Here is a 27,298-nt window from a genome sequence, read left to right as displayed (position 1 = left end):
ATCCATTTTTCCTTTTCTCATAGGTTTAGAATTACCATATTTTTATTGTTTTAGTTACCTTTGATATTTGATATTTAACAAGTCTAAAGTTGGTTACTAGGCTAACTGTGGTGATCACTTTGTAAGGTATATAAATTCTGAATCACTATGTTGTATGCCCAAAACTAATAAAATATTGTATATCAACCATAATTAAAAATAATAAAAAGTCTAAAGTTAAACAATAGTTTTATCTTATTCCCAAACTACTCAATCACCACAGAAAAAATTTGACTCCCATCACCTATAAGCTATCATTTTTGTCTACTATATCTTTGTTGACTACACATAGTCTACAATAATGTATGTTTAAGACATTCAGAATATGTTCTCTGATCACAGCTGAAATAAACTAAAGCCAATTAGAAAAAGCAGAGAAATCGAACGATCTGAAAACAACAATATACTTATCTAAGGATAAAAGAAGAAATCACAACCGAAATTAGAAATAATATTTTGAACTAACTACGTTCTTCTGTTCTCTATCCCTCTCCGGGAAAAGTATAAAAAAAAAAAGGTAAAAAAAAAAAAAGTTTTGATGATTAATACAGGGTACTGGAGACACTGACATTACTGAATTTCTCTCACACTGGAGAAAAATTTCAAATTGGAACTTTATTATTATCATTACTACTGATTTTAGAAGATTATATCATAAGAATAACCACCTGGAATTAATAGAGACACAGATATATGCACATATTTATATTTATGACTTATTAAAGTGTACCTCTTAACATATATGATTCAAGCAGCATATTATAATATCCATTCCATTTGAAGTCAGATACTGATTAAGAAACAAATTGGCTATTTATAAAACATAACTTAGCTTTAACTCACCTTAACAATGGATATTACTAAAGTATTTAAACACTTGACTGATGTTAGGATACTCCCCAAATAATCTACAGACTAAACATAATCCCTATCAAATCCCATCTGCCTGTTTTTGCAAAAATTGACAAGCTGATCCTAAAATTCATATGAAAATTCAAGGGATCCAAAATCGCCTAAACAATCTGAAAAAAATGAACAAAACTGAAAGAATCACCCTTGGTGATTTCAAAACTTACTACACAATGCTACAGTAATCAAGACAGTGTGGTACTGACATAAGGACAGACCCATAGATCAGTGGAATGAAATTGGGAATCTAGAAATAAACCCTTACATTTATGATTTAATGACTTCTGACAAGAGTGCCAAGACAATTCAACAGGGAAATAATACTCTTTCAACAAATGGTGCTGGGACAACTGAATAGCCACAGCAAAATAAATAAATAAATAAGACCCTAACACTACACCATACAAAGATTAACTCAAAATGAATAAAAGACCCACATGTAACAGCCTAAACTATAAAACTCTTAAGAGGAAAAATATATGTAAACCTTTGTGACCTTGGGATAGGCGGTATTTATTCAGATATGATGCCAAAAACACGAGGAAAAAAATAGGTAAATTTGACTTCATCAAAATTTAAAACTTTCGTGCTTCAAGAAAATGAAAAGACAACCAACATAATGGGAGATAATATTTCTAAATTATGTATCTGACAAGGGACTTGTATCCAGAATATATAAAGAACACTTATAATTAAAAAATAAAAAGACAAATATCCCAATTTAAAAATGGGCAAAGGATTTAAATAAACATTTATCCAAAGAAGGTATACAGATGACCAATAAGCACACGTAAAGATGCTCAACATCATTAGTCATTAGGGAAATGCAAATGATAACCACAAACCCACCAGGATGTATAAAATAAAAAGAGAGACAATAATAAATGTTGACAAGGATATGGAAAAATTAAAACCTTCATACACTGCTATTGGTAAAATGGCATAGACACTTTGCAATATAGTTTGGAAGTTCCTCCAAAAAAACAGTTTGGAAGTTCCTCCAAAAAAAAGAGGAACTATAAAGTTACCATATGGCCTAGCAATTCTACCCAAGAGAAATGAAAACATAGGTCCACATAAAAGCTTGTACGTGAATGTTCACAGCAGTATTATTCATGATAGCCAAAAAGTGAAAATGACCCAATGTCCCTCAACTGATAAATGAATAAACAAAATGTGGTACAGCCATCCAATGAAATACTACTCAGCCATAAAAAAGTATCAAGTACTGACACATGCTACGACATGGATAAACCACAAAAACATTTCGGTAAGTGAAAGAAGTCATTTTCAAAAGACCACCAATTGTATGATTCTACTTATGTGAAATGTCCAGAATAGGCAAATCTATATAGACAGAAAGTAGATGAGTGGTTGCCAAGGGCTGGTGGGAGGAGAAACTGAACAGTGACTGCTAAAAGATATGGGGTTTTTTTCAGGATAATGAAAATGCTCTAAAATATGAGAGTGGTGTTGCACAACTCTGAATATACTAAAAACCACTGAATAGTACATGTTAAAGGGGTGAATTTTATGGTAGATGAATTAATTATATGTCAATAAAGCTATTATTCAAAAGTGGGGAAAAAACTTGACTGATAACATGGGTCTACTGAATTTAAAATTTGATACCCCATTTCAAGAATTCTTTGGTTATTTATTCAGGTCATACTCGATTTTAAATACATTGAAAAATAAAATAATACTAATTTGTCTGATGTTAGAAATAACTGTTTGATTCAGAAAGAATGCATATAGCACATTCATATGCATATGATTATTTCTGATGGGAAATTTCAACTAGACTGTAGGCTCCTAGTAAATAGAAACCTTGTCTTACTCATTTCTTTACCCCCAGCACCTAAAAGAAATCCTGTTTTATTTTGTATCAATGAATGAATGCTACTGGACCAAATTCTAGACTCTTCCTTAGTCACATCAGAACAATGCAGTATGTGTCCCTTTACCTTTCAAAAGAAAAGGCAAAGGAAAGAGATGACATTCTTTTTTGGGGGGTGGAGGGAGCTGGCGAGGAGCTGACATTGCAGGCTGCCTTTCATTTTCTCACTCACCTGCCTTTGCTGAAGAGGGACGAGACAGTTTCTGGCTATAGATGTGTGCAGCACTTTGGAAAGAGGAAAAGGGGCCAATGGTGTAACTGCCTGATCGACAGCGTGGCAGGCCAGCGGGGCTTGGTACGTTCTGTGTCCCAGGATGTAAGGAGGGAGGAGCACTGTCGGGGACAGTGCTCAGTAAAACTGTTGGCTGGTGAGGCAGGCTGGGGATGGCTGGAGGAATCTGAGATAAAGAAGAATGGTGGCCAGGCCCTGGTGAGAGGTCAGAGGTTGTAATAATAGATGACAAATGGGTGTTTGGAATTTTCTGCAGAAGAGTAGCAGCAGGACCAGAAAAAGAAGCAGAAGAAGAATTGGTATAGACTAATTTAGCCTCTTTTTCTGCTGAAGTGGTAAGTCCTATTAAAACAAAAACAAACAAAACAAAACAAAACAAAAAAAAACAGATCATTTTAAGAAAAACTAACATATAACCTCTATAAAACATGAAATAAACATTTTTAAACATCAAAATAATCTTATCATGAAACAGAAATCATGAGAAATACAAACTTTAATAAGTATTCATCATGAACTTAATGAATTTTGCCTATGGAGACAACCTGGCAACAGAAATAGTTTTTAGTCCTTTTGAAAAGCTGGAGTTGGGAGTACCTCCCTCAAACAGAGCAAGTTAAAAATTATTAGGGCATTAGGACAAAGTTCCTTGTAGTGACAGCTAACTCCTTTCCCTCTGCTTTTCACCCTTCTAGAAAAGTGCTCAGAATTTCTAAACATTAAAGTGAGAAATTCCATGGAAGGAAAACAGGTGCTATCAGTAGAAAACAGGAAATTCTAAGGGAAAAGAAAGAACAAAGAAAAGGAACATCTTTGGGGTAATGTCTCATGCTCTAGAATCATTTAATATCTGATGACTTTTCTTTTCTTTTAGGGATTTATCAGAGAACAGCAAATAGATGTAGTTTGAAATCACTCACGAGATAATTTATCAGAGTGAATTTCTGTTGCCTGCTGCTGTTTGGGCTGCTTTATCTTCACTTCTTCCATCGTCTCAGGGTGATCTGCAATTAAAAATGAATACTGACCTTAGGCTCTCCTATTTATCAAATGCTAGGGCATCACTCTGCACATAATTTTGTTTCCAAAATATAACACACCTAGTAATCAATTCTAGGAACCTTTGCCCATCTCACCACACTTTTCTAAGGATGGCCACGCCCACTGCCCTGTTGAGTGGGCAACCAACCAAATAATTCCCAACTACCCCCAACCCCAGCTCCAACTAACTGAACCAGGGAAAGACACTTAAAGCCAGAACAGCCATCTGTGGACTGCCAACAAGACTGGAAAAGAAAATAAGTAAGGACAGTCAGGTGCCTCTGCCAAGAACTCAGACTAGGAGAACAAGGGACCAAGCTGATTGGTGGTACCTACTGAAGCAAAGAAGTCATAACATAAATGGAACAGGGCAACTACCCAAAGACAGAAAGAACATCCCCAATATTTGTTGGCATGACACCTAGATACTACAGTAGCTCTGTATCTTAAACTCCTTGGTTTTACTTGCGTAAGTTGAGTGAATTTACTTGAGATAGGTTGATTAGTATATCCAACAAGAAAAAAAATCACTCTAGTAAAATAAATTTCTCCTCTACTATAACTGTCACACATTTGTGTGCTCATGTTTGAAATGAGTCCAGATACTATCAAATGTCATATGTGGTTTCCTTGGTTAAGGACTTCCTATTGCCCCTCTAATTAGTCTTGATAGGTGTAGACAGGTATAGATCTTCTTGTGTGAAGATAGTCTTTCACACACAAACCCCAGAATGTCTAAGGACCTATCTGTAGAAACAGGTACTGCCAGTACATGCTGTTAGGGCTTCCCCATTACTGCCAGGGTAGAAGTTATATTCTGAATGCCAATCTAGGCCCTCCCTGCCCTAGGTTAGCATACTTTCTCTACCCTAACCTCATTATAAGAACTCCTTAGTCTCTCTTCCCTAACATTTCCACTAACCTTCTTTCTGTTTACTCACTCAACTTCATCCACTAGACAATAAATGTTATAAAGTCAAGGACTATGACAGTCTAGGTCACTGTATACCTAGCAACTATCACAATACCTGAGAGTAAAAATGTGTAGATGAATGAATGAACAGATGAATAAACAAGCTTTAGAACCTAGGTTCTAAAAGAAAGCTCAAAGAAGAGGGCTGGACTCAGAAGGACTTCTAGTAATACAATAATTCAATTATACAGTGAGCTAAACAGGCTTTTGTGGACTAGCCTCTGAACCTAGAAAGTTTTTAAAACATTAACACTGTTTCTTTGGGAAAACTCACTTATATTTTAAATGACCAATTCTTCTGGCCATTTCCACATTAGGCTATGGTAGCCTTAAGAGCAGGAAAAAAAGTCTCCATCTTTGAATCTAGTGCTTTGCTCACTGACAAAATCAGTTTATTGATTACATGTCTTACATTTCCATCTAGATTTTAAATGAATCTTACATTTAAAGCACGGAGCTTTGTTTATAACAGAGTATTGTTGTTATATTTTGACCATATGACATGAGCTAGATAATCCGGTCCACATCAGTTCCAAAATCCTCAATCATGGCGTTCCCCAGCAGTGGGAACTTTAGAAATGCATGGTAACATTCGGGGTTATCACAATAACCCTGGGACTGAAGGAGGCTAATGTCATTTAGGGAATGAGACTAAGGATATTAGATTAGACATCCCGCCAGGTATGGAATAGTCCCATACAACAAAGAATTCTCCTACCCTAAATGCCAATAGTGATGAGCTACAGGAAGCAAAAACTTTAACAAAGTGAGAAATCATTAGGAGAGGCAGAAAAACACAGGGTAAGAGCACAAGCTTTGAATCAGGCAGACAAAGCTTCAAATTCCTCTCCTAATGCGCTGTGAAAGGCACCTGTGAGCATGTTACTCGGTCTCTTTCAGCTTCTGTTTTCTCATCTGTAATGTAGTTTTATAATAGCATCTACTCCATATGGTTTTTGGAAGTAAAAAAAATAAGATCATGTCCAGCAGACAGTAATATGGGTGCTCACTAAACGTTAAATATTATTGGCCTGTCTTGAAAAGCTCTCTGTTGTTAATTCTCATAAAAAATGAAAAAAAAAAAAATCAGACTATGTCCCTCTTCTGCTTTCAAAAATGTAATGCCTCTTCGTTCCTCACCCTCACACTACAAAATTTCACCACCTTGGAGTCTATGAGTGCTTAGGCAGCACACTATTCTTGGCTCTCCTCTGTATATCTCATTTTTTCACTTGTTCTTATTTTTCATTAATAAACTAACATACTTACCACCCTTTGCCCCGCTATCAGAATAACTGTTGCTGTTTTTAGAACTTCTTGAGTGAGTCCCCAGGAAGACACTTGCAGACTTGTTTTTTTGAGTATAAAAAGTCAATACCTCCTCTAGTTCGGCCTCACTGAAATGAGGAGAGAAAGTATGGTCAGAACAGGAAGCTGTTCTGGAAAAACTTTCCACCACATTTTATTATGGAAATGGAGTAAGCTGGAGAAGGGGGAAATAAAAAGCACAAGCTGAAAACTCCCTATTAATAGACGGTTAAATACAATATAAGTAAAGCAATCTAAAAATTTAAAGCACAGAAAGGCTTTATTCATTCCACAGTGAATTTTCCAGATCTGCACTGTCCAATATGGCAGCCACTAGTTACATGTGACTATTTAAATGAATTAAAATTAAATAAATTTTAAGATTCTTTTCCTCAGTTACATTAGCCACATTTCAAGCATTCAGTAGCTACAACATAGAAAGTTCTATTGGACAGTCATGTTCAAGGTCAGGGGTCAACAAACTACAGACCGTAGGCCAAATGTGACCAGCAGCCTGTTTTTGTAGGACTAAAAATGGTTTTTATATTTTTAAAGAATATGTTATAAAGACTATATGTAGCCCAACAAGTCTGAAATATTTATTATTTGGCCCTTTACAGTTTGCCCATCTCATTTCTAGATAATTATTCAGTAGAGAAGCCACTTGTCATTTTAATTGTCTATGTCAGCAATAAGAAGACCCACCATAACCATGGAAGAATTCTCTAACCATCTATACAATGCAGGAAGCTAAAACAGTTTCCAGGTCACTTCAAATATTAAAATTATGTGCATGTTACGAACACCCACAAAATGGAAAGTGTAAGGGAACAGATGATGGCCCGCAGGATTCTTCTAGTACATGTTTTATGCATGGATTTTGTAACATTTATAGCAGCCTCTCAATGGCTCTGCATTTTTTTCCTGGAGCCTGGCTATGTTCCCAATAAGTGGACTTCAAATAAACAGAATATTCCTCCTTCATTACAAAGAACCTATACCTCATCTTCAGCATACACTGTAATGACAACCTAGGTAATGGTGTCTATGAATCTCGGAGTGAACCCCAACGTCTCCAAAGTAGCAAAGTGACACTGGATAAGGACCTCAGGTTAACTACTGAAGACCAAAAGCTGAGGCTACAAAGGGGCAACTGCCTCTGCCTATCAGTGTTTTATGTGGCCCTTCAAAGAATACTGAAAGGGAAAAGTTAAGGTTGGTCAAAATACAAGCTGCTTTCTACCTTCTGGCTTATCCTATGCCCACTTCATAATTTATGTTTTCCTGCCTGATTCCTGCAGGTGTTGGAATTTACTAACCCTGACAAAGGGATCCATGTACCATCCAAATATAATTTAAAAACTGATATTATCGCTTATTTACAACAATCAACATTTAATCCACAATCAGTAGTAAATATGTTCCAATGTGCTTTACCTTCAGGTCTCTCTCTATCCAAGTTAAAACTATATATAATTCATCTTTAGTATCCAGTTAGGCCTGGTAGGGGAATACACATCACTTTTTAAGAGACTTTTTTTTTTTTTTTTTTAGGGATTTTGAAGATTCCTAGGAAGAACTAGAAATTAATCTTTCTATTTTAAAAGTAGAGCCATTTTCTGAAAATAATCTAGTTTTTTTTCTTTTCTACTTTTACAATGTTAATATGAAAAACTTTCTTGCTTTGTTTCTATACCTGCTTTATCAATTATATTACTCAAGACCCAAGAATGTCAATAAAATAACACTGCACAATAATGAACTCATAAAAGATAATGTTATTTGTTTACTGTGTGTTTACGCACATGATACTGAGGCTATGGTTAGGTTGATTCAAGGTATTAAACACAGATCATACCATATTGGTGACTGATAAACCACCACCTGATTTAACTTCACAAATCAACAGAGAGTTGATTTTTCTACTTTTCTCCTCACTGTGACTTTGATGGTTGAAGACTAATTAATGGGGTTAAACAGATGCTTTACCCTTTATTTTAGTGGTTTTGTACAAGTCCGTTAAGGAAAAGGCTTTCTGGTACAAGTCTTACATAATTTAAAATTAAATACCTTTGTTACCTCTTCCTTTGGAAATACACTGTAAATGGACACAATGGCCTGCTGATTTGTATCAAGATAGAGCTGAATGCTGAGATTTTTAATCCCTAAAGACTAACCCCAAGCATGAAGGACTTACTCTATTTTATATAAATTAGGTGTAACCCTCACAGTGCTGAGAAATTGCCAATTCCTCAACCCACTCAACGCAAGCAAAATTTGGTCATCTCCATCAACAGGTCAGGGATAAATTCAGATCCAGTAAACACTGGAAGTCTCTAACTTCAACTTTCCAAAGGGCTCTCTCAGCATTTTGAGTGGTGTGCACTTTGAAGGCTGTCTAGAAATACAGCCCAGATACCCAGCAGCAGTGTTCTGATAACTAGAACCATGACAACAGCAACATAATTAGCTAAGATATGAAGAAGCCAAGACTATGAAATACTTGTTTTCTTTCTAAGAGTGATTTTACACACATCCATATGTTAGAAATAAGGGAATATTGGGAATTCAATAGGGTAGTACAGAAGATAGAATAGATTTTATTAACCAAAAATGTCTTCTACCTTGCTCGTCTGATGAATTCTTGAAAGTTTTCTGTATTTACCCCATCTTCCTCTTCTTCCTCAAGTTTCTTCTTCGATTTCTTTTCAGCCATTTGTTCTGTTTCCTACCCGGTCCCCAACCCCCACAGAAAAACAACAAGATCAAACTGACTCCCAATAAATGCACACTTCATCATCTGGCTTCATAGCCTTGGGTTTATCTGTCTTTACAGTAAAGACATGTAATTCCTCCATGTACTTTTGCCACCTATAAATTTGTATTGCTTTTTGCCATTATTTCATGAAACAGTGTGGAATTTCAAATAAAAGTTACCTAATAAATGTAAAATTTTATCATGTTTTTACTTTCTACTCACATAACCCACTGAGAAGAGAGCTTTTTATAGTAGCTTAGTAATATGTGTGGTCACTTGCAGCTTTCACAGTATGACAACAGAGACACTGCATTTTGTTACAGTTAGGGAGAGAAAAGGTAGGTCTTCAAAAGATACTCCTAGATCAGCATCCAAACTGAATAAATTCTTCACTTATACAATAAATACCAAAATTCTCAACAGATCTGGGATAAATTGTGGCTATGGATTCGGTTGTGTTAATACTCTACTAACCATTTTACACATCTTTTAAAAAGCCATTTACATTTCTAGGCTTCGGCTTTCCCTTCTGCAAAATGACCATCCATTTCATAACCAAAAAAAACAAAACAAAACAAAACATAATTCTAAAGCATTTTGAGACCACTGGAAAAAAGACATTTAAAAAATATTTTAACCAAACAGTAAATTTCTTGGAGTTGGTTGTAAAATGATGTCTCTGGTTAAAATGTTCTAGAGAACAAAGTATGAGACTCTCAGGAAAAAAGATTGTCAATATATTATCAGTTCAAATTTGCTCTCAAATAGTCAATTTACCACTGTCTACAGGCACAATAAAGAAAGTGCAAATTCACATAGCCCAGGAGTTATTTCAGGTGCAACAGAACTCAAAAGGATTATGCCTTTTGGTAAGAGTTACCTAGAGATGCCACCAAAAAATTGCTAGAACTGATCAATGAATTCGGTAAAGTAACAGGATACAAAATTAATGTTCAGAAGTGGCATTTTTATACACCAATGATGAACGTTTGGAAAGAGAAATTAAGAAAACAATCTCATTTACAATTGCATTGAAAACAATAAGATACCTGGGAATCTAATTAACCAAGGAGGTAAAAGACCTGTTCTCAGAAAATCATAAGTCACTGATAAAAGAAATTGAAGATACAAATAAATGGAAGCATGGGCAGGCAGAATCAACATCATTAAAATGGCCATACTACCCAAAGCAATCTATAGATTCAACGCAATCCTGATCAAAACACCAATGGTATTTTTCAGAGAGCTAGAACAAATAATCCTAAAATTTATATGGAACCATAAAAGACCCCAAATAGCCATGCAATCTTGAGAAAGAAGAACAAAGTTGGAGGTATCACACTACCTGATATCAAACTATACTACAAGGCTACAGTAATCAAAACAGCATGGTACTACAACTTGCAAAAGCTGAATACATTGATCAGACAGAATAAAGGGAGCGAAATAAATCCAAAAGCACTTCTCTGGACCATATCTCTCATGAGCCAAGGGGGAGGCAAAAAAAGAATATAATACAATGGGGAATTAAAGACAGTCTCTTCTAAATAAAAGCCAGTTATGCTACAAGGAAAAAGAAGAACAGGCAGATACGCGCAAAAAAAAAAAAAAAAAGAAAAGAAAAGAAAAAGAAACTGGACTATCTTCTTACACCATATATAAGAATAGACTCAAAATGGATTAAAGACATGAAAATGTAAAACCTGAAACCATAAAACTTCTAGGAGAAAACAGGCAGTAATCTCTCTGATATCGCTACTAGTAATTTATTTTTGGACATATCTCCTCAGGCAAGGGGACCAAAAGAAAAAATAAACAAATGGGACTATATCACACTAAAGAGTTTTTGTGCAACGAAGGAGACCATCAACAAAACAAAAAGACAATCAACTGAATAGGAGAAGATATTCACTTATGATACAACTGATAAAGGTTAATATCTAAAATATATAAAGAACTCATACAACTCAACAACAACAAAAAACAAACAATCCAATTAAAAAATGGGCAGAAGACCTGAACAGATATTTATCCAAAGAGGAAATACAGATGGCCAACAGACATATGAAAAGATGTTCAAGGTCACTAATCATCAGAGAAATGCAAAATAAAACCATAATGAGATTATCACCTCACACCTGTCAGAATGGCTATCATCAATAATCAAAGAACAACAGGTTTTGGTAAGGATGCAGAGAAAAGGGAACCCTCATACACTGTTGGTGGGTACAGCCACTATGGAAAACAGTCTGGAGGTTTCTCAAAAAATTAAAAATGGATATTATACCTTTTGACCCAGCAATTGCACTTCTGGGTATTTATCCAAAGAAAACCAAAACAATAATTTATAAAGATCTATGCATCCATATGTTCATGGTAGTGCAATTTACAATAGCCAAGATACGGAAGCAACCCGAATGCCTGTCAACAGATGATTGGATAAAGAAGCTATGGTTCATATATATAATGGAATATTACTCAGTCATTAAAAAAATGAAATCCTACCATTTGCAATGACATGGATGGACCTAGAGGTTATTGTGCTAAATGAAATGTCAGACAGAGAAAGAGAAATACCATATGATTTCACTTATATGCAGAATCTAAGGAACAAAAAGAACAAACTAATGAAAAACAGCCTCACAAATATAGAGGATAATCTGCTGATGGCCAGAGGAGAGGGGGATTGGGCCTGGGAGAAGGTGGTGAAGGGTTAAAGAAGTACAGATTAGTAGTTGATAGATGGTCACGGCAATAAGGAGCATGGCATAGGGAATGCAGTCAGCATTAATGTAATGACTAGGTGGAGAGCCAGAGGAGACAAAGAGCAATTAGGGGGATCGTTTTATAACTATATATATGTCTAACCAATGCACTGTATACTTGAAACTAGTAACAAAACAAATTAAAAAAGAGAGAGAGAGTTCCCTATGGCCACTGGGCCTTCAGAAGTAATAAGCAGCTTTTCAGCTCAGCTGGGTTAAGGAGTGAGGTCCTGCTCCCCATAACAGTTACACACAGGGGAGTCTGTTTCTGACTGTGTGGCAATCTAAAGCAGAAGACTAACAGATAAATCACCTACCTTGTTGTACACCATGATAAAGTCACCCAGTTGGTGGGCCAGGATTCTTCTGCGTTCCAGAAGTGCCAGTCTTCGACTAGGTAATACCATCCTCAGTGAGTGCTGGAGGTTGCTTGATGCTCGCTTGAGGAAACGAACCACTAGCTCCTATAAATTAAGAGTCATTGGGGGGGGAAAAAAGCAGGGATTGTGCTAAGCAACAGAAAACAGAGATGTGAGAAGAAGCATACTATACATTTCCACAAATAAGACCCAGAGCAAATATGTCAGGTATAAGAAGGATATAGAAAGACAAAACAAAACAGAACAAAACAAACATTCTCTTCCCTCAATAAGCTGGCAATCAGAAAATCAAAATCAAATAGGTACGCAAATAACTGTAATAAAATGGTAGCTGTAAACGAACCATAAATCATATACAAATAGTACTATAATAATTCAAAGTGCAGATATCACTTCTAATAGGGTCATCAGAGAAAGTTATTTCGGGAAAGTAGCATTTGAGGATAAGCAATGGAAACTAAAATCATGGGATCAGATGAAATTATCGAAGGTGAGTAGACAGAAAGAATACAGAAACAGTCATGCTTAGAGATAGGAAAGAGGAGGAAAAAAATCAGAAAACAAAACAAAAACCAACCATCACCCTTGTCCGCCTTCTCCCCCTCCCCATCCCAGAACCCATGGTAGAAACATCAGGAAAGAAACTCAGGAGAGAACAGAGTCATGGAAGTTGAAGAAGAAAAGGGTCACGTGTCCAAAGCTTCCGGGAAGCTAGAGCTGGAGAGAACCACAGCTAAGACAAGGCCCTGGATCTGGCCAGTGTAAGATAATTTTAAGAGAACACTTTTAGAACAGAAAAAGGAAGAGAAGGATACAGTATAAAAATGCAAGGATAATGAAGAATATAGGTGAAGAGTAGAAACTCCTGATTTAAAAGTTTAGTGATAAAGGGAAAGAAAGAACTGTTACTATGCTTGAAAGGTGATAGATTTCTTTTACTTCCCAAGGATAAGAAAGCTTTTAGAGTTGGGGATTGGTATCCTTTTAGAGGAGGGTGCAGTGGAAGGTCATTGAGGGAAAGAAAGGATGCATCTCACTTGAGATAGGGAAAGGATTTTGAAATCTGAACAGATACCAATCAGATCATTCATGATGTCTTAAGTGCTTCAAAGAGAGATACTGCAAAGCCAAAGGCCTTAAATATAGTTGTTCCTTCTCTCTTCCACCAAACACAATAAAATTGAGACCTTCTATTGATGTGCCTTCTGTGAGTTATGTGATAAAGAATCTCTAACCCTAACCTGGACCACAGAGGCAATTCTACACCTACCTTCCTCATAAACAAGACCACAACGATCCTCAGGGAATGGGTTAGGGCTCGCTCTCTAGATATATTTTTGAAAAGAAATGCACAGAACTGGTATTAAGTTTTACAGTGATGATCCTAAATATTCTTGTAAAAAGCCCCATAGAAACCCTGTGTGAATCCCAAGCCAGCAGTTGCAGTGGTTATTCTCTTCTGAGCTATTTTTTTCTTCTTGAATATGACTTTGGTTCATTGTCCTTTGGTGCCAATTTGCTCCAGTATAAAGAAATGGCCTCATAACCAGAGGGTTGGATTTCATAGTTCTACTCTGCTGTCTTTACTATAGGGTGGCTTAAGCTGTTTTATTAAAACATTATTTTTTCACAGTGGAACAGACAAACTGACTCTCGAAAAGGCAGTTTTAATTTTCCACTTGGAAAGAGCAGAGCTAACATTTTCCATTGATGGTTGAAGGATTATTCACAATACACAAGGTTTTATCTTTGGGTTGTACTGGCTACTTTAAATTCACAAGTTGTTTCCTGGGATATCCATCACATTTTTAAAAATAATCCTGGCATATTGTATGCCTCTTGTATGTGGAGAACAGAAAATTACAGTAGAGTCACCACTGAGTTGGATAAAGGATGCTGCTTTCTCAGACTTAAAGGTTCCTCTCTTTTCTGTGACAGATTTCTGTGGTTAAAAAGCCTAGGGAAGGGCTGTGGCTTCTATAAGCATTGACCTTACCAAAGAAATTGAAGCTTCCTGTCACTCTGATCCAAAAAGGAAAACCTTGTTAGAATAATAAATTCTAGGCATGTTCAAATGACTGATATATAGTAAAAATTATTACACAAGCTTGTTTCCAATAATCTAAGAACCTTATAAAGTTACTACTAGTAAAAGAAAAAATGTTTAAATGGAGGATGCTACATTCTCAGAGGGCTTTAGCTTCAAAAAGCTAACTTGACATGTCAGGACAGAAAAATAAAAGCCCTGTGGCTCATGGAAACAATGGAGGAGCAATTAATATACCATTGTAACATCTGGATTCAAGTTCCATTTTCACCACATACATATTGTGTGGGACAACAGGCAAGTTACCTCCCTTCTCTAGGTCTTTGTTTCCTCATCTATAAAATGGGGATGACACTGCCTTTCACAAAGAGTTAATAAAACATGAAGATGCCGGAGAAATTACTCTTAAGTTGTTATTCTTTTTGAGGGCTTTGCACAGGGCCTGACATCTAGGGAGCAATCGATTTCCACTGTCAGAATGAAACAAACTGATGCCCTCAAAACAGAGCGATGAACGTGGCTCCAGATCTAAGATTTACTTCACATTAAAGTGAGAGAAATCTATAAACTAGACTATGAAATAATTATCCTATCAGAAGATAATATATTACTCTTTACCTTAATAGAAAAAGGGGGAAAAAAAGAAAAAGAAAAAGGGAAAGTAAAAAAGTTTCAACAAGAAGAGCCTCACCATCTGTTCATCTTCTTTGGCAGCCCAACTGGCACTGAACGTTTGACCTCCACTGTCTTTCATCAGGCGAATTTGAACATGCTGGAGATAGGCAGAGAATGCTATTCGAGCCTGCACTTTGCTATAGAAATCCAAAACAACATACCGTTATGAGACAGAATGGTAAGCCTACCAAATGTGTACCTGCCTCTCTCAAAGTGGCCTTTGAGGATCCTTCTATTAGGATGACTAAGATAAAGCCCACCATATAGTCACTGAATAAAGATTGCTTCTAAACGGTATATGAGGTGTTTTTTTCTTATTAAAAATATCAGAGATGGAGAATCCTATTTATTTTCTCATTATTACTGTGGGGAGGAAAAAAATCGAATAATAGAAAAGCAGGCTTCCTACTCTTAAACTTTATCTCTTTGAACTTTTTAACAACTTTTTAACTGTTCCTGGGGGAACAGACAGGAAAAGTATTGAATCTTCACAAGAGTCTTTATATTAACGTAGAAAAGTTTTTCTGCCTTGGAGGCCCTTAAGAATATACTTATCAGTTAGTGCAAAAGCATGGCTTTTGCTATGGCAACTAATATTTCTGGTGTGCAAAAGCCTCCAAAGCAGGAAATAGATAAATCCTACAAAGGAACTTTTGAGACCAAATTTTAAGGTCATGCTTTTCTCAACTACAAGACGGGAGTGGCTGGAGCCCAGAACAAATGAGTGAGGTCCAACAGAGTTTGGCATAGACAGGCTAGGACAAGCCCAGATGTTCAGCGGGAGAAAGAAATCCTCACATACAGTAAAAAGCACCTCAGCGACATCACCGAAGAAGTCAGCTGATTTCTGATTGGTGGTCCAGGTGGAAAACAATGAAATCAGATAAGCTATAGAGTGGAAGACAGAAGTATCAGAGAGACGCTGATGATTTTCACTTCAGCTGCTAGTTGTGGCAGATCTGTTTTCTTTCAGGAGAGATTTTGGTTACTTCAGCTGATCGGCCTTCTGACACTCTAGCCAAAATTACATCAGTGAAGATTAGGGCCCAACACAAACTTTGTTTACAATCCTCACACATGCAATCACTGAATGCTTTCTACTCACTGTTCCTCCAAGGTTAGGATGAAGGACTCGTCCAGAGTAAACTGGAAATCCCAAGGGGGTCTGGCCTCTATGTGTGTGTTGGAGGGACTGGATGGGAGGGGACTCTGGTTGGGGAGTAGACTTGCTTTTAATACATAAGATCTTCAGTTTAATACATAATTTAATACATAAGATCATAATAGTTTACTACATAGAATCTTCAGAGCATGAAATATAAGTAAGGTTACATCTTTGTTAGTAACAGAGGTAGTTTATGGGAGAACACATAATTTTGAAAGAATTTATATTTTCAAATGTTTCTCAACAAAGACAATTAGATTCACATTCACCTGGAGTCCATGTACCACTTGTCCCTCAACCATCCCATAAGTTCCACTTCCATTACAAATTACTTTTAAGTCAAAATAAATGCGAAATATTCTCAATTTTAGTCAACAAACTCACCTGCAATATGAGCTAGAAATGGCATGTGTCAGACACCTCCAAATGTAACATAATGTCCAATTTTAATGATTACTCCTTTAAAACTAAAACTCGAAGGTCTTTGGATAAGGGGATTGTTGCTTGGAAGTTGAGAGTTCAATCATCTTATTGCAAATCACTGTCACAAATCAAATGAGTAAGTACTGACTTTTCCACCCTTGTTAAAGAGATCCCTGGGACGTAAATCCTGAGTTTGTCCCTAAGGTATTAGGCACATTGGTCAGCTGGTCATATGAAACCAGCAAACCAAAAAAAAAAAAAAAAAGATGAAAGAATGAAAACCATAATGATTTATACCAGAGAAACCTACTTTTTAAAAAATAAAAGCCTATGTGGATCCTCAGTATACAAAATATACAACTAGGGAGATAGAGCCTGGGGTCTTGAATCTTTGCCATAGACCTCCCCCAGACCCCTAGTCATCACTGAGATGCCCCAAAGAATGATGGGCAACTCCACAAAATAGTCTGAAAATCACTAATTTATATTAACACACCCTGCAATTATAACAGTTTACTCACTGAGAATGAGATCCGTAAGATTTATGAAGAAATAATTTATTTCTGCAACAGCTAAGTAGAATGTTATTGCTGGAAAAGACCTTAGAATATAGTCCAGTGGTTTTCAAATGTTCTATTTCAATTCAGTGGAATCGTTTTTTCCTCTCCTGAAAGCAGTTTGAAAAACACTTCTCTAACCCCATTCCTTGGCCTAATAGAAAAGGAAACTGAGGCGTAGAGAAGCTGACTGGCCCGTGATCACAGAGCCAGTTGGTAAGCACCAAAAGGCCAGAGCCCAGGTCTCCTGACTGAGTTCAGTGTGCCCTCCAGTAATGGAACTATTCTTATATGCCGTGACCCTGTTCTGAACCTTAACTCTACCAACCCCCTACTCCTCCAAACCCCAGTATCACCCTCTACCCTTCCAGTATAAGAACTGACCTCTAACTTAGCGAATAAAGGCCGTCATGCATAAATACCTAAACTTCCCTTCCCTTTAACTTCTAACTACTGCATCCATCCCATACTGCTTTCTTATAGGGAGAGATACCCGCCACTGGCCTCTTTCCACCTTCCTTTAGGACCTTTCTCTATCAATATATCTGTTTCTGCATCATTAACCCTCTTCCCATCAAATCCTTCCGCTAGTCTATAAATAAGCTCCAGAATCCCTATCTTAAAAAAACGATCTTTTCTCTGGGCTTGCTCTCTCTCTCTGATGCATTCTTACCTTCCTTTCATTGCCAAACCTTTGGAAAAAGTTAGTGCACACTTGCTTTCTTATCTCCTCGACTCACAATCTCACTTCTACCCACTATGTCCGCCCCAGGTCATAAATGCAGGTGTCTCTTTTCGCTCATTCTGACTTGAACTGCCTGAGGTACTCTATTGCTTGAAACTCTTGTAGCTTTTACATAACTGCTATTTCTTGTCTATTTACTATTAATCATCCTCAGGGCTCAATTCTCTTCTTTTTCTCTCAGTCTATGCTTGTTGAACTAAAGTGAATTAAACAAGCTCATCCAATCTGAAGTATATGTGTCAACTACACAATCTTGTTCAACTCTGACCTTCAAAGCTGTTTTCACCTATCTGTGTCTCAAATGAAACATGTTATTTCTATCATGAAGCCAACTCTTATGCCCTTTATATTAACATATGGCATCACCAACTTGCCAAGGCTTACTATAACAGCTCTTAACTCACCACTCTGCCTTCAGCTCTTCTTTTGCCAATCACTACCCCATGATATAATCAGAATATACTTTCTAAATCAAGATGCTTAAAAATCATCCTTTATTTAGACTTGCTATTCTGCCTGGAATATTCTGCCCCCTGATATTCATACAACTTACCTCCATCTCATCATTTAGGACCCACCTCAAAGGTTACTTCTTCATGCCCAAACACCACAATCTCAAGAAACCCTCTGCGCAATTACACTCTAACACTAGACCCCTTTTTATTGTCTTCATAGAAGTTTCGTACTGCCTGAAATCACCTTGCTTCTTTGTTTACTATTAGTCTTCTCCACTAGACTGTAAGCTCCATGAGCCTGTCCTGCTCTCCACTGTAATACAACTGGTGGCACAGAGCAGGTGAGAAATAAATATTCGTTGAGGGACTGAATAAATGAATGACTGACTGTACTGCCATGCCTGTGTGTTATTTCCTCTACTAGCAATCCCACGCTTAGTTGTTACCTCCAAAACCTCTCAAAATCCTCATTTACTGATAATTTACTTATCAGTTAAAGCCTGGTTCAAATATCGCCTCCTCCCGAGTCTCTCTAGCCTTCTCAAGCAAGACCAATCGCTTCTCTTTCTGTGTCCTAAGAGGACTTTGTCCATATTGGGGTCATAGCCCCACTCTTTAAGTGTCCCCATACTAAATCATGAGCTGCTTAAGCTCCTTGTCTCAGTCACCTTGTGCTCTAAGTGACTGACACTAAAATCCAACAAGTATTTGTTTGGCCAAACAAATGGGACTTGAGTTTTTATCAAAGCTCTCTACCTTGGATAAGTAAATTCTCTAAGGCTCAGTTTCCTTAATAATATCAAATCATAGTCATTATTACTTCACAGGACTGCTGTGACTGAGAAATGGAAAATGGCTGTAAAGCCACCATCTTGGTACCTGGTACACAGTACGAGTTAGTTATTATCGATTTTACTATTATGATTACAAAAGGTACGTACCTAAGATTGCCGTTCTCTTGCAGAATCTGCATCAGGTTAAATTTAGGCTCTGGTTCGTGAGTCTCAATCCTGCAGCACTGTTCACCTTTATTAGTCCATTCAGGAACTTTCATGGCATTTTCTTTGGGGGAATTTTCGACCATAACGGTCAATGAGGGTGCGTATTTGGCTTGATTTTCTCCAAGGGATCCTGCAAACTCCTCCTGGGAAGCTTCCTGTTCTTCATCTTCATTGTCTAATGCAACTTCTTCCTCTTCTTCACTCTCTGTCTCAGTTTTAACATTCATTTCAGCTGGTTGGGTAATCACTAAATGCGAAGAATCACTAATGTTGCTGAAAAAAGGATTAAATTTTCCTCTCTCCCAATACCTTCTTCTCTTTAGTAAAAGCCCACATTTAAATCAGACCACAAATAACACACAAAATTAATAGCATACACGTCACTCTCCAATCTTACATATTCCAAAAACCTAGTAATGACTTTCATTACAGTTGATGTTTCTCATCATAATATCAATGGCTCTCTCACAAACTTAGGGAAAAAACATCTTAGTAATTTCTACAGTGTGTCTGAGGTTTTTAAAGGGCGCCTTTCATGGAGGTATAAAGAGCAGGAGAATATCTTTCTATGCTATGTTTATTCATTATCCTTCTCTTTTACTGCCTTAGAAGGTCTGTGAGAACAAGGATCATATCCTTTTTATTTACCAATGAAACCTCGTTGACAAACGTGCCTGATACAGATGCTCAACAAACAAGGGAAAGAGGGAAAAAAGGAAGTCAATCTATCAGTGACAAACAGATATGGAAGAATCTGGGAGAGAAATAAATCCCCCTTTGTCTGTTCATGTTTACAATATTTACACCATTTGGCAGTGTCAACAGAAAAACTGGACTTAATACTCAATCATGAAAAAAACCTTAATGATAATGCTCAGGGGCCTATTAAGCTTAAGCTAATATTATTTCTAAGGCATCGGGTATTACATGATGCTGAAATAAGAGCAAAAGCCAAAATGTATGCGCTTTGGGTATTCTTCAATACAAATATAGGATGGAAGGTTTAAAAACTTACAATCCTTTTGAATGTTGGTTTCAGAGAAAAAAGACTGTACAAACAAATTAAGTATATGTGATCAGGAAGGTTCTGATTCACTGAGCATTAATTAAGACACCGATTAAATTAGGGCCCAGATCATGGATTTTGGTGAAAGCTCACCAGCACGTACCTGGGTATTTTGGCCTCATTGCCCTCAATCTGCCACTCCGTCGTCGATGTTTCCGCACCTCCAAAGACAGGAGCTTCCTCTCATAAAGAGCAGCGTGCAGCTTGGCTTTTGAATTCACACTCTCTACCTTCAGTTCTGGTGCTCCATCAGTAGTTATTCTATGGGGAAAAAAACAACCCTTAGAAAGCTCTCTTTTATTTCAAGACTGAGTTTGACAGAAAACTATATTGATGACAGACTGGGCATGGTAACTAGCGAATTCTAAAAGGTTCGACAGATAAATGAGAATACTGGAATCTACGTTACAACTTCGCTAATGACCTATCTGAATTTGTTAAATGTTCTGAACTAAAATATATCTGAAGACAATGTTTAAGGATTTTTAAGTATTCAGTAATACTGGCTATTTACTGCAGAGATCATAAAGTGCTACCCAATGCCTCATACTTCAAGAATAGGAGATACTGGTAAAATTTAATTCTCAGGCTGGGTGGTGTCTAGAGGTGTTTATTTTATTGCTATTCATTATAACTTAGAATTATACAAATATTCTTGGAATGTACATGATATTTAATAAATACAGATTCAGCAGAGGTTGTGATGAGCTGAATAATTTGTGCGTCTGGTAGCATAGAGCTAAGACTCACAGGGGAAATGTGTTAGTGAAAAGTTACCAAGATCCTGGGATGCATCAAGTGTCCAGCATTCCAGTCTGTAGAACTTGTCCCTTAGAGCCTACTTACAGGTGTAAGTGGGGCGAGGTGGCAGGGACTCTTCCAGCTCAGGGGGTAGAGAGTCAGAGGCACAGACAAGGGGAAGTAGATGTAGGACAAGGCCAAAATCAATCAGGTCATGAATGGGAAATGGGATGAGGAAAGGGGACAGCAGCAGCTACACTAGGCATTAAAGAAAGATAAATCACAAATTAAGGAAGTGACAGGTATCAGGCCCAATCCAGATAACGGCAAAATACAGGGCAGCAGAGATAACCAGGTCAGCAAAGTCAGAGAGGGTAATTGGGTCAGAAAAGAGGTATCCACGTTTGTGTCTGAAAGCTGGCAGCCAACTCTATAGTCTTAGATCTCAAGTTCTAACTGGTTGGCTTTGAACTGTCTCCCTTGAACTCTCTAGTACTCAGTGTATTCTCTCTGAGGTTAAGGAATCATCCTTGTTACTCTGGGAGTTTCCGTCTCTGAGTCTGATGGAAAGGTTGTGTCTTTTGGTCTATTTAGGACTCTTAGGGATTTCTGGGGTGGATGGACTGGATAGTAAATCTTTTGGAGGCCTTCTCTCTAGAATAGGAAAATGAGCCAAGAACAGGGAAGGTCCTGCCCAGGGGTAGAAATGAGAAGCAAATAATGAACTTTAAAAATAATTCAAATTCAGTTTATGAAGTCTCAACAACTGAACATTGCCTCACCCTCTCTCTCTCTCTCTCACACACACACACACACACACACACACACACACAGTTGTAAATATTAATATATTTTTAGTCAATTAAATTTAAAAAATCTGATATTTTTAAATAACAGCTATGAGTTCCTAAGCCCTGAATAGACAGATAAATCCTTACCAGTACAGGGATGAAGGAAGAGAATATTGAGGAAAGTGTGAATATGAACAACAGAATTATATGAGAGCAAGGAGCACGCTTGTCTTGTTGATCACTGCATCAGTGATGCTTACAAGAGTGCCCGGCACGCATATGCTGTTAATATCATAAATATGTTCAAATTGATAAACAACTGAATTTCCTATAAATTTTAATGCCTTTTAGCTACATCTATTTCATTTTATTTTGCCAAAGATTTAAACAAACCTAAAAGTTTAAAAATTGTACAGTGAACATCCATTTACTTATTGCCTAGCTTCTACAATGAATTTTACTATATTAGTTTCACCACATATATATCTAATCTTCCATTTTCCTATCCATCATTGACCCATTTAATTTTTAAAGCATTTTAAAGTTGCACACAGATATCGGTGCACTTTCCTCCTAAACACTTCACCATGCATACAGTTAGTATCTACAGTTCGATATGTTTTGGGTTTGGGGGATTTTTGGGGGTGAGCTAAAAACTACACAGTGAAATACTTAAATATTAAATTTCCACTTGATGACTTTTGACAAATGCCCAGAGCTATATAACCCAAACTCTAACATTACTAATACCCTCAGAAAGTTCTCATGCCCCTTCCCAGTCAATTCCCCTCGCACACTCCAAAAGGAAACCACTGTTCTGAATTATTTTTTTTTATCACATATTCGGTTTGTCTGTTAGAATTTCATAAAAATAGAACCGCACAGTATAAACTCTTTTGTGTTAAGTCTCCTTTAATTTAGCATGTTTTTGAGACTCATCCATGTTGTGTGTATCAGCACTGATCCCTTTTTATTGTTGAGGATTAGTCCACTGGATGAATAACCCACAGTTTGCCTACTCTCCAACTGTTGGACACTTAGGTTGTTTGCAGTTTTGGAATATTATGAATCGAGCTGCTATAAACATTTTTGTACAAGTCATTTTGTAGTTATATTTTTCATTTCTACTGGGTAAAGATCTCAAAGTGGAATTTTCTAGGCTCTTTAACAAACTGCCAGACTCTTTCTAAAGTGCTTGTACCAGTTTATGCTGCCAATGACAACTTATCAGAGTTCCATTAGCTTCACATCCTCACCATTTGATGTTGTCAGTCATTTCCACCACTACCACCTCCCACCTTTATTGAGGTATAATCGACAAATACAATTTTAAGATATTTAAAGTGTACTATGTGATGATTTGAAGTAATTTTAACCATCTGCTGGGTGTTTAGTGGTACCTCATCATTTTAATTTGCAATTCCCTGATAACTAATGTTAAACACATTTTCATGAGCATATTGGCTATTCATGAATCTTCTTCTTGACACTCTGCCTAGTCACTTTCTTAACAGTATCTTATGATAAACAAAAGTTCTTAATTTTGATGAAATTTAGCTTATCATTTTTCTCCCTTTTTGTTTATTGCTTTCTGTGTCATGTCTCAAAATTTTGGCCAAGCTCAAAGTCACAAAGATATTTTCCTTAAGAAGTTTTATAGTAATAGCTTTTATGTTTATGTCTATGAATTATCTCTAGTTTTTGTGGGAGACAGGGGTTGAGGTTCATTTAAAAATATATAATAGACAGTTTCAGTCTCATTTGTTAAAAAGTTTCCTTTTCCCCATTGGATTGCTTTAAGACTTTTGTTTATAAAGTCAAATGGCCATATAAACACGATCTATTTCTGGACTCTATTCTGTTCCATTGATCAATTTACCACAGTTATGATTACTATATAAGCATTATAGTATTTCTTTAAGTCAGGTACTCAAAGTCTTTTCCAAGATTACTTTGGAGATTCTAAGTCCTCTGCAGTTCCGTATAAATGAAAAAAACAAACAAACAAAAAAACCCAGTCAATTTCTATAAAAAAATCTACTAGAATAATGACTGGGATTGTACTGGATCTTAGATCAATTTGGAGAGAATGGATATTTACAATATTAAGTCTTCTAATCCATGTACATGGCATATCTCTCCACTTATTTAGATCTTCTTTAATCTCTTTCAGTAATATTTAATAGTTTTACTGTATAGGTATTGAACAAATTTTGTTAAATTAATCCCTAAAAATTCACATTTTCAAATGGTATTATAAATAGAATTTTAAATTTAACATTCCAATTACTTACTGCTAGCATTTAAAAAAATTTTTTATTATATCGACCTTGTATCCCAACATCTTGCTAAGTGCACTTGTATGTTCTTGTATTCTGTAGATACCTTGGGATTTTCTACTAACCTGATCATGTCATCCAAGTAAAAAGACATGTAACTTCTTCCTTTAATCCCCCCACCCCCTTCCTTTGTTGTACTGCATAGGATCTCTAGCACAAAGGGAATACAGTGGTAAGAGCAGACATCCTGCCTTATTACATATCATAGGGGCAAAGCTTTCAGTATTTCACCACTCAGTATGATGTTAGAAATAGGTTTTTCAAAGGCCTTTACTAGATTGAAGAAGTTCCCTTCTATTCTTGATTTGCTAAGAGTTTTTCTCATAAACGTGTTAAATTTCATCAGATGCTTTTCTTTTTGCATCTAATAAAATAATCATCTAGTTTTTTCTCTTATTTAATATGATGAATTATACTAATTTCAAATGTCAAAACAACCCTGCATTACTGTAAAAATATCACTTTAGTGTATTATCCTTTTTATATACTAGTAGATTCCATTTACTAATATTCTTTGAAGAAATTTTGTGTCTATATCCATGAAGTAGTAGCTTGTAATTTTCTTCTTCTCTTTCTTAAATGTCTTATCAGATTTTAGTGTCAATAGTTATGCTGGCATCATAACATAAATTGGGAAGCAACTCTTCCTAGAGTTTTGAAAGGGTTCGTGTAAGACTAGTGTTACTCTTTCTCAAATGCTTGGTAGAGTTCACTAGTTAAACTACTGGGCCTGGAGTTTTCTTTTTAGGGAGGTTTTTTTTTATCATAAATTCAATATTCTGAATAGGTATGTGGTTATTCAAAATTCCTATTTCAGCTTATGTCAGTTTTTCTAAGTGTTCTCTCTCCACAAGGAATTCAGACATTTAATTTGTCAAAGTAGTGGAATGAGGTTAATAATATTCCCATAACATCCTTTTTATGTCTGTAAGATCTATAGTGATATCCTCCTCTTTTCTAGCTCATCTTGGTAATTAAGTGTTCTGGTTTTTTTCTAGATCAGTCTACCAAAGGGTTTATCAATTCTGCAATCTTATCAATGGACAATTTTGGATTTTATTAATCTTCTTTATTGTTTGTCTATTATTTAATTGATTTATGCCCTTTATTATTTCCTTTCTTCTACTTACTTTGGGTGACTCTTCTTTTTATAGTTTCATGAAATGGATTAGATCAGTGATTTAGTCCTCCTTTTTCTAATATAAACATTTGAAGCTATAAATTTCCCCAAAAGCACTCCCTTAGCTGCATCTCACACAGTTTAATATTTTTATTATCAATCAGTTCAAAATATTTTCTAACATCTTTGATGATTTCTTCCTTGACCCATGGATTATTTAGAAGTGTATTATTTAATTTCTAAACATTTGAACATTTTCTATTGTTACTGATTTCTAATTCCATTGTGGTCAAGAAAACATATTCCTTATGATTTTAATCCTTTTCAATTGATTAAGACTTGTTTCAGGTTCCAGCATATGGTCTGTCATATGCTACTTTTCGTTTGCTTATACCTTTATACTACCAAAAAACAAAACCCTACAACTGGCAATATAAAATGAGTGACAAAAAATGAAGAACAGAACTCATCTTTATTCTTGTTAAGATTTTGTTTTGTTTTTTTTTTTCCAATTTCTAAATTGATAGTATATACTCCAGGAAGCATATGCCTTTACTAAAAACTAGAGAAAACTTATAAACTAAGTGTGACCTTCATTTGGAAACAAGCTACAAACTTGATTTCTCTCAGTTTTCCCTTAATTAAATGGCAATAAAAATGTTTTCCTTCTTTCAAGAAAAATTAGATTTATGCATCAAAAGATTGGGATAAAACCCAGGTTATCTTCATTCTTAAATGTAAAACAAAAAGCTAGATAGAGGAGGTTTTTTCCTTATTGTTGTCATTTAGTTTTTTTTAAAGAGACACAGCACAAAGAGGATGTATGTAATGTCTCAAACCAGTGGCTATGTGTTTATGTCTGAGTTTTTGTTGTTGTTTGAGTCTTCAGTTGGGCAAGACCATCCCAGTCCTTCCTCAAAGACCTTTCTCCCCTCTGTCAAAATAAAGAGCCGTAGGTATTTTGCGCACTTTTAGTTCCGTGCAAACTGGAAGCAGTTCTGTTCAGTCGCATAGATGCAGAGCTGTATGTCCCAGGTATTCAAAGCCGAAACATAATTTCTTTTTTGAATCTAACATGAGAATAGTCATGAAACCTTATGAATACTTTGGTCTCTCTCATATAGCCAAACAAGACTACTACTATCAGTTGAAATAATACACCTGTAGTTATATATATAAAAAAAAGTAAATCCCAAACTTAGTTTGTAAGAAGATTACACAGAACAGTGTTTCAGTAGAAAACATTTTTATGTTTCTATTCAAGCTAAGCCAAAGTGGAAATGGTTATGTAAAATATCGTGCTTAGTCCATACATGGTCACACATTATGCACATGAAAGAATTTCTCAACTTTTAAAAATCAGTTACCGTGTTCTTCCTGTCAATAAGCTTCTTCTTGGGTTTCCCCTACAGAAGTAGAAAAGAAAAGTCGGTTAGAGCCCTATGCAGATATACTCTCCTCAGTTCATACACACACACACACTCCTGAAATCTGTATTGCAGAGATTCAAAGTGGAATTATGCCAGGGAAGCCATCTTGGGGGAGAAGAAGAGACATGAATTAAGAACATGCTCAGAAAAGAACAGAATACTGTAAGCTTGAGGATCAATAAAAACAAAAAAGAAAGAACAAATGAATTCTAGAGAAAAATCCTAACAATTACTTGCATTTGTATACCTAGTCACAAATCAAAACACACTTATTTTTCACAAGCATGTGAAGAAGGTTATTATCAGCCCCATTTATAAAAAGAAGCAGTATGAGATCATTTCGTGGTATGCCCAAGGTGGGAGCTTAATGGGTTTAAATTATATAAAGAGCACTAGAGTGTGAGACTTAAGCTCTGGGTCTCACATTCTAGTGCTCTT

General features: G+C 36.2%; 1 protein-coding gene across 16 annotated transcripts in view; it reads right to left on the bottom strand.

Annotated features, from left to right (window-relative positions):
• The window catches only part of TTLL5 (tubulin tyrosine ligase like 5), a 221,143-nt gene that overhangs the window by 124,960 nt on the left and 68,885 nt on the right, over nt 1-27,298 (bottom strand). For 10 of the 16 annotated variants that reach the window (XR_005657525.1, XM_039883837.1, XM_039883842.1 and 7 more), the window contains 9 exons: nt 26,798-26,836; nt 20,543-20,700; nt 19,314-19,620; nt 15,044-15,164; nt 12,243-12,389; nt 9,027-9,130; nt 6,364-6,491; nt 4,001-4,084; nt 3,021-3,422 (listed from right to left, as the gene is read on the bottom strand). Coding sequence is in view for 15 of the 16 variants with exons in the window: in XM_039883837.1 (XP_039739771.1) it covers nt 3,021-3,422; nt 4,001-4,084; nt 6,364-6,491; nt 9,027-9,130; nt 12,243-12,389; nt 15,044-15,164; nt 19,314-19,620; nt 20,543-20,700; nt 26,798-26,836 (1,490 nt within the window). In the remaining variant the exon portion in view is untranslated. The remainder of the gene's footprint in view (nt 1-3,020; nt 3,423-4,000; nt 4,085-6,363; nt 6,492-9,026; nt 9,131-12,242; nt 12,390-15,043; nt 15,165-19,313; nt 19,621-20,542; nt 20,701-26,797; nt 26,837-27,298) is intronic. The other 6 variants (XM_039883847.1, XM_039883849.1, XM_039883848.1 and 3 more) reach the window with 2 other exon arrangements.

The sequence above is a fragment of the Pteropus medius genome, unplaced genomic scaffold (genome assembly GCF_902729225.1).
Source record: "Pteropus medius unplaced genomic scaffold, Ma_sr-lr_union100, whole genome shotgun sequence".
NCBI lineage: Eukaryota > Metazoa > Chordata > Mammalia > Chiroptera > Pteropodidae > Pteropus > Pteropus medius.
Note: the sequence above shows the minus strand (reverse complement) of the source record. Positions and strands in the feature narration are given on the sequence as shown.